General features: G+C 41.0%; 1 protein-coding gene across 3 annotated transcripts in view; it reads left to right on the top strand.

Moving 5' to 3' along the window:
- LOC126394777 (metal transporter CNNM4-like) overlaps window positions 1-8,114 on the top strand; it is an 81,380-nt gene extending 73,266 nt beyond the window's left edge. For all 3 annotated transcript variants that reach the window (XM_050051822.1, XM_050051823.1, XM_050051824.1), the window contains one exon: window positions 545-8,114. In XM_050051822.1, the coding sequence (XP_049907779.1) occupies window positions 545-802 (258 nt within the window). In that variant the 3' untranslated portion in view covers window positions 803-8,114. The remainder of the gene's footprint in view (window positions 1-544) is intronic.
- Window positions 8,115-8,870: the final 756 nt, after the last annotated feature.

Here is an 8,870-nt window from a genome sequence, read left to right as displayed (position 1 = left end):
CCTGTTCGGGGGTGATGATGTTTAATGTCCTCGACAGGGTTTGTAGTCGTATTGAGCAACTTGTTAGCAACCGCCTTTTTTATGACACGTAAAAGCTTCAAAATTCACAAGTAGGGTATTTACTGACGTGTTGTATGTCGTAGAACAAAACCTGACACTCGCTTAAGCTTTTGTTAACGTCAGACCTTATTTGAGGCATTTTACCAAAATTCCATTCAAAAAACGTATTGACTTTTAGACGAGAGAACCGGAAGTGCTAAAAGTGCTAACAGAGTTCCGGGTTTACTGGCACACTCTATGCAGATATCAACATTAGCCGAAATGAGCGGTGCAAGGAAGAGGATATCTTAGCCTGCGTATCTGCTGACTACACTGTAATATTGGCCGTTACTTTCAGAGGCTTATCATCGTCAGACTGATAGCTGATGGTTTCAAAGACCGGATCTTAACTAATTCATTCAGCATGAGAGCAAATGTTCCTCTTCCTCTAAGCTTTACCTTCAACACCAACCTTCAGCTTTGATCTCCCTCCTCTTTCCTTCAGATCACACGTGCCCAGTACCAGAACGGCCTGATGGCGTCCCGTCTGGACAGCACGCCCCAGTCCCCAGAGAGCGGCCACAACACGATCCGCCTGGATCAGACCACTCCCCCCGCCACCGCCAACACCACCATCACAGACCTGGGAGCGGACTCCACTCCGACGGAGAACGGACCGGATGAGACAACGCTCCTCCTCCTCAACGAGCAGAACTCACCGCACACAGCCAACCACCACAGCCAGCTGGAGAACAGCATTTGACGCCCCGCCCCCCTGGCCCGACCCCCTCCATACTCTTTGCACGCATGCACTACTACGCTCGAATGTATGCTGAGGAGGGGAGGAGTGTGTGTGTGTTTGTGTGTGTGAGTGGGAATGCAGACACACTGACATAAAGAGACAAGCCATGTGCGTGCATATTTTGTAAATATGCAGCGATTAAACACACACACACACACATGCACACGTTTCCATCGTAAACAGACTCACCACAAACCCAACACTCACCTATGGTAGTTCATCGACAGAACAGAGTGTCTGTACATGTGTCTGTACGTGTGTGTGTGTGTTTGTATGTGTTTGCACATGCTCCTTAATGTATTAACTGACGACAAAGATCTGAAGGACCTGCTTGTCTGGACCAGGATGCTCCTCCCTCTCATGCCCATCAACGTTTTTCAGAGGCCTCGCTGATTTGCGAACCTCCTCCTCTGTGTGTGTGTTTTTAAATGTGTATGCGTGTGTTGCTTCCAATCACTGTCCCTAATCAGAGACTCAGGGAGACTCCGCCCTCTTCCTCCTCCTCCTCCTCCTCCCCTTTGCCGACGTACATACAACATACATGCAAGTGTGGTCCAACCCGAAAGCCGCAAACCAAACCCACCGCCGCATGTGTAGCAACCCGCGTCCCCTCCTCACCATCCATACAGCTAGAAGACAAAGACGACCCGAGCATGTCAGCGGAGTTCAAACAAAGTAATATATGTTCCGTAGAAATTTATAGTGAGATATTTATTGATGAATTCTGTGTGAGACGGACTCGTGTTTCGAGGGGGGAGGCTTTGAGGTGGATTTCTTTTATAAAAATTTTTTTCCTTCTTGTTTCCTGGATAGAAGCAGTAAGTAGCCGAGAGCCTTTATCCCAGAGTTGTTAAGAGATTTAGCAGCGATAGACAGCCAGTCTGTATCGTGATTAAGACAATCAATATGATGATTATGAATGTGTTGAATTAAATGTGTAGGGTACGTTAACTGTGGCCCCCCTCATGCTCTCAAACAGACTCCTCTCTGTGAAAGGTTTTCTTCCCCGGTGCCTCGATTTTTAGTTTCACCCACGACGGATCTGAAAAGGCAGGTCGTGCATGAGGTGGTAGACGTTTGAGAGCACTTTGAATTGGCAAGCCCTTTCCTGCTTTGTAAGCGAGGGGTGCGTGTGTGTGTTTGTGTGTGTGTGTATGTGACCAAAATGGCCGTCACCAGACTTGGTGGGAACAGAAACCACAAGAGGGAAGCTTGATCACATTCTGACTAGAATATACTTTAAGAAATCTGAGACTTTATTTATTGAGTTCGATACGTGTGTGTACATATATTATTGTCGATGACGGGGGAGGAGAAATGAGATTTTTATTTTTGCCTCATTGTGAGATTTTACATGTTAAATGTCATTTTGCATTCAGTGGTTATGTTTGGGTTTCCTTTTTTGTAAATCATTTTGGGGGAAGGGGGTCACTCCGAACAGCAAACCTTATTGTTGTTTGTATTTTTGCAGCCAAACACACCGCTCAGCCCCGACATCAGCCAAATTTTTTTTTCTGTTATCATGGGAAACAATGTTGTATATTTTCTAATCATCACAATGCATGTTTTTTCACAGAACCGCACACACTCCAGATATATTTTACTGTAACTTCTGAGGAGATTTTAAAGGAAAAATCTTTCCTGAAACTCTTAAATGTCGTGTCTTGTGACAGATTTTTTTCTTTGCCTGATTCCTAGCAGAACCACAGTGGTGTTTCATAGATTTTGTTTTAGTGATGTACAACATGAAACATAAGTCATTCATCAGGTTTTTGTGTTTGAAACCAAAGACAAACAGCTGCTCTATTGTCTTGTTATTTCTGCGAAGACATCTGTGGTAGGGATTGAGTTCCACACTAGTAACTACATATACCAGAATGCAATGCAGCCACAGGAAAAGTTGTGTTTTCATCATTTTCTTTGTCTTTGCTTCTGTCAGTATCACTACTTTTTTTCACACTTAAAGGGTTGGTTCAGTTTTTTTCGACCTGGACCCTTTTCTCCTATGTTTTCTTGTCTACGTGACAAATAGGAACAACAATTTTTTTAAACTGGTCATGTATTGAGCAAGAGAGCTGCAGTCGGAAGCGGCAATACAGGATGCAATGTAACCAGTAGGGGCGTTTGTGCACTGTTAATTTACATCCACTAAAAGTGTTTGTTTTTGCCACTGACAGGCTCAGATTGCTATTTCAAGTGTCAGACAGTTTTAAAGAACAACCCGGTCTCACTCCGAAGTCGTCAAAATTCAACGCTTGGGCGGCATTAGACACTAACGACAACATCGGCATGATTCACGTTATAGTTTAACAGTGCTCAGTGGCATCGGGGAAACACGGCTGGACAAGAACTAAAGTGAAGGCGGCGAAAGTCTGAGTAGGGCGGGTGGGAGAGTTGGTGGATGGGTCCAAGAAACACCAACTTTCACCAGGGAGAGCGGTGTTCGCGTCTCGCAAGATTATAAAGCCAAACCTTGTTCTTTTTTTCCTACACCTAACCACGTGCGTTAGATGGTGGAGGAAATAAAAATGTCAATTTGCGGTGTTGTACCAATGTAGTTTGTTTATTTTGAAAGAGGCCGTATATAAACTGTAAATTTCCTGTGAAAACGCAAGTTTATTTTGGAAGAAGACAATTCATGTAACAGGCAGAACTTGTCGGTCACTGACCAACACACCCAGGGTACCTTGCATGTCGTATCTGGACGTGGAAGGTCCATGACCAAATGTCGCTATTTGCCGAGGTTTGAGTGAGAATGTGTTGTATGGACTGGTTCCCTGCAGATAAATCTTTTGTTTAACCAGAAACACCCCTGAAATCGGCGTTACCATTTCCACCAGACTCCATTTAAATAATCAGTAATTTTATCATGTGAAACACACTTCATTCAGAGTTGACAGAAACAAAATAAAACGCACATAAATCATATTGGTTTGTCTTTCCACTGTTTCAACATCCACCAACTCTGGTTTGGTTGAAATAAACCCTTAATTCACCCAGTTATAGGTGAAAATACGCTGGCTCATACATGCTAAAATTACTGATTATATAAATGCAGTCTGTTGGAGGTGGCGAAGGTGACTTTGTGCTGGTTCTGGTTGAACAAAATGGGTCTTACTCTTTAACAAAAAGGTCCGTCTCTGTAGGGATCCTTTCCAGAATATTGTCAAACACTTATTTAACAATCTGAGCCTGTCAGTGGCAAAAACAAACACTTTTAGTGGACGTAAATGGATGTTGCGACCATTCGCCACTGTCAGTTGTAGCATTGTCACTCAATACTGGACCAATTCCTAAAATTGTTTGTCTCAAATAATCACTTAGACACATAACATGAGAAAATAAGGTCCTGGTTGAATAATACTTAACTCACCCTTGAATACACATAAATCACAGGTAAATGGGATTCTGGGAAATGTAGGACATCGGGTAAACAACACAGAGTGTAGGTGAAGTGGGTTCACCAAAAACAATTCCATTATAACACTTAATTTCAGAGGCACACTGAAGATTTCTGAGTTTGCAGACCTGGATTTTTTTTTCTCTAATGTTGCTGCTTTCCCAAGATCCACAGTGTCTGATTCTCTATCAACAGTCTTAAAATTCCACTTCTGTCGATGAACAAACAGTGTAAAGTTTTGCAGAAGTAAAACTACTGAATCTGTTGAGATTGTACTGAAATATGACATCATCTTTGTCCTGTTTGTTTCATCCTCTCCTCTGCAGCAAATATTATTCGTTCTTGAAGAGCCTGAAACTGATCCCTCCTGTCTTAAAAGAGGAATTCTGAAGCACTTTTATTTCCTTTTTCTAATTAATCTGAAACAAAAAGCGTGACGACACTTGGTTTCATTTCTATTTTCTGATCAATTGGCATGACTTGGTATTTTGAAGTTTTCACACTTGGGAAAGCGTAGATGATTCAGGCTCCTCTGCTGATGTAATTTTTTCAAACATTTACATAAATTTTAGAGTTTGCCTTTCAAATGAACACATAAATATCATTCGAAGCAGGCGTAAAGTAGCCATGGGTGTTTATTTATTTTGTCCCTTTTTGTGATGTGTTTTGAGTATGAAACGACTTTCTGCCAAAGACTCCAGTGGTGATGATCTAAAGAATAATGAGACCAGTTGTTTTCTGGGCTGATGCAGTAGATCTGAGCTGCTCTGGTGTTTTGTCCTTTCAACAGTATGCCAACGATTTATCTACAAGTTGCAATTATTTTAATGCTTTGTCAGTTAACATGGAGAATACTTTATTAAAGTCACGGTCGGTTTATTTAACCTTAACGTTGGAGGTTGTTATGGAGGCTTGTAACACAGTGTGCCTCACACTGCCTTAAAAACACTTCAGTTTGAGTCTGGTGTCCAGTTTACCTGATCCTTTAATACACTGTGGTACTGTCCAGTTTGATTATGTTTCAACTGGGAAATGGTCACAGTTACATATACTTAAATGTGGAGTTCAGCAACACAAAAATCACAGCAGACTGGATTTTTAGGAGCTTCACTGGTTGAGTTAAACCTCAGTGGGCGAAGCAAGAATGCAGCCAAAGTTGCTTTACTAGCAAAGAGGGCAAACGATGGAAATGTGGTTTTAATACAAATAAGATTAAAAACTAAAATGCTGCTTTTTAGGCACTGGTAATTTTGGGTGTCCCAGCCTGTTCTCATCCCCAAGTCGTCTAATACAGTCCTCTGTGTGTTGTGAACACCAAAGGCACCGTTTAGCGTCTTTTTGAGACACACCAGGTTTCAACTCACTGCAATGTGAACCCATCCGCAGCAGTTCTTTACACTGAGAGCAACTGACGTAAAATGGAGAGTTAGAAAGTCCACGTATGGCAGGAGAGATGGGTCAAACAAAACAAGACTCATGGTTAATCTCCTGGGTGAATGTGACATTAAATCACGCAGAGTTGTCGCGCACTGACTTCATTTGAAAGACGTTTTTACATCACGTTACGTTATTGTCATGTAAGAAATCTACTTGTTTTAATCCGAAACATGATGGTTTTTATTTTCTAAATCTAACCAAGTAGTTTTGTTGGCTAAACCTAACCGCACGGTTTCGCAGCACTGACCACGTGTAACAGTGTGTTTCAGCTGTGCGTCACAAAGATACGCTAAAGGGTGCATGTGTGTTGCTATGAGACACCGAGGGGTGTGACAGAGCATCGGCATTTGACGACCTAAGAATGAGTACGGATGGTGTTCCGTGACAGTTCCACTGTTTTACGTTTAATTATCGACTTAATTTTTTGGATGAATTTTCGTATTGTAAGTATGAATAGATCGTTTATGGCAGATTTAAACCAAAACAAACCCAATTTAAAATTTAAAATGATTGAATTTTTCACGGGCAACTATTGCACACTGTGTCGGCGAGTGGTTTCTAACAGCTGATGACTCTTGGTCTGTTAGACTAGTCACTAAAACAGGCTTTTGAAAATTATAGCTAGCTTAGGGCTACAGAAATATAAGGCACTAGAGGTAGTTTATTTCATTTGAATCGCCAGAAAAAAATGTTGCCATTGTACGTTTCTTTAAACCACGGATACGTTACATTTGATCATTAGTATATAGGGTAGCACTGTGGTTAGGTTTAGACAGAAAATACACTTTGTTATGGTGAGGTAAAGATAATGATTTTGCTTAAGATACCTTTTTTTGGTGGCACTAACCCCACTGGAAAAACACCCATGTTTGGTGGCTAAAAAGCAGCTGGAAGCAGCAATAACTCGCTAAATTACAACTGGTTTTGTTGTTTGTTGGTTTCGAGCAGTGGTCTACCGAGGTGTCACGCCATCCGCCATCCCCTCCAACTCCCCAAATGTTTTACAGAGTGTTTATTTAATTTTGAAAAGCAGCAACATTTTCCCAAGGTTTAAAGTCCATGTTCTTATATCCCAAAGATAACTGGGCATCTACTGTACTGGACTGTTGTTAGCATTCAAAAACCACGGCTCCCATGAGACTTTGATAGCATGCTAATGGCTAAAGCCCCAATTGTGCTTTTGGTCACATATTGACCCCAGTGTAAATCTGAAGATTGAATCTATCATCCTGATTTAACCTGTTAAAATCTCATCTAAAAATATATTGTTTTAATCTCGCCTACGTTCCAGGTGATAAAATCATTGCTGGGGGCCAAATCAAAGTTGAACTCAAAAATTTCCACAAGCTCTGTACTGGAGGCTGTGGCTAATTACTGATGCACTCTGTGGAAATATTGGATTTAAGGATTGGTTTCTCCTTGAGGGAAGCATTGCATCATTTCGGACAGACTTCCCTGTCTGGGAGCTCACAGAAATACCTTAGCCTGCCTGATGACAGGTACAGGAAAAGTCAGGTGTCTGAACAGAGGGCTTTGTGACTCAGTCATTCAGAAATGTTAGGAGTGCTGAGGTCACAAATGGGACTGGCACTGGATGACAATCATGGCATACATTGTTTTTAAAGGATGTTACAGATTTCATTGTCCAGTTCAGTAGACGCGTATTTATCTTTCTTATCTTTATTTATCTTTCTTTTCAAAAGAAAACCCAATCTGAGAAGGTCCCACTGAACACAAAGGTAGTGATTTTATTTTGAAAGGTACTTGATGTTTAACTCAACCAGCGGCGTTTCTTCTGCGACTGCACATTGTTCTCCTTTTCGTTTTTTTCAGAGGCTGGGTTTAAGGAAGTTGACTCAGTGCGGACTCGTGTCTGGTTTAAAAATAGAAGCACTTTAGCAAGGAAAGCAGTATTTTCCCAAAAACCCACAAATTTGCCAAAGCTGCCGGCTCAAGTTGACTGGTGTTCATTCCTGAACTATTTTTGACACACACTCTCATTTCAAAGGACTGTCTTTGTTCATTTTGTAGATTTTTATGGCTGATTGTTGTTGTTTTTGTTTATGTGGCCCCTCCCTCCCTCACCTGTTTTAAATTGTACCGGGTTTGGGTTCATTATGTGTGTGAGTGTGTGTGTGCGCGTGAATGCCTGTGAATCGTATTTTTTTGTACCTCAGAACACTGTCAGTAATCATGGTAAACAACAATCTTTTTTTTTTTAAATTTGTCATGAATTGAATTTGGGAACAGAGCGAATGGAGCGACCGACGTTCGGGGGGAGAAATAAACTGATTGTCCTTCATTCTCTCTGGCATGCTGTAACTTAAAAAAAAACAACAACAGAGAAACAAGATGTAAATACTGTTTTATAATTTCTGTCTTAATGAGTTTTGAAGATGAAGAAAGTTATTAATAAACCTGAGATATATTTCTCTATGGAGCTTTGTGACTGAGTTGATTTCCTCTCAGGACTTTTACACTTTTATTTATTCCACAACAAACAGATAAATAAAATGGATAGATAAATGAGCAAATGACAAATAAATAAATGAGCAAACAAGCACACTCTGGTAAACATGACTTAAATTCAGGTATTTTTAATTCACCAAAACGTAACAGGATTTGTTAACTCTTTGATATTGTTTTGTAAGTTTTAATCCTTTGATAATATTACTCAACTATTATTTGGTCGACAGTCAGTAGTGCTTCCTTTTTGTGCCAAAGTTTGATAATTAGCTAAGATGATTTACAAAACTGACAACCTTTGCTGCTGTCACAAAGCAGTCGCCCGATTCTTGAATAGCAGCCTCGTGTTGTGGAAAATTAAACATGTTGCCAAGACACAAATAAAATAAGTTTAAATAAATTAATTCAACTGAAGCAAGTTTTGATCTACACTCACTGGCCACTTTATTAGGTACACTTTGCTAGTACCAGGTTGGACCCCTTTTGCCTTCAGAACTGCCTTAATTCTTGGTGTCACAGATTCAACAAGGTGCTGGAAACATTCCTCAGAGATTCTGGTCCATATTGACATGATGACATCACACAGTTGCTGCAGATTTGTCGACTGCACATCCATGATGAGAATCTCCCATTCCACCACATCCCAAAGGTGCTCTATTGGACTGAGATCTGGTGACTGTGGAGGCCATTGGAGTACAGTGAACTCATTGTCATGTTTGAGATGAT

The sequence above is a fragment of the Epinephelus moara genome, chromosome 8, assembly GCF_006386435.1.
Source record: "Epinephelus moara isolate mb chromosome 8, YSFRI_EMoa_1.0, whole genome shotgun sequence".
Lineage (NCBI taxonomy): Eukaryota > Metazoa > Chordata > Actinopteri > Perciformes > Serranidae > Epinephelus > Epinephelus moara.
Note: the sequence above shows the minus strand (reverse complement) of the source record. Positions and strands in the feature narration are given on the sequence as shown.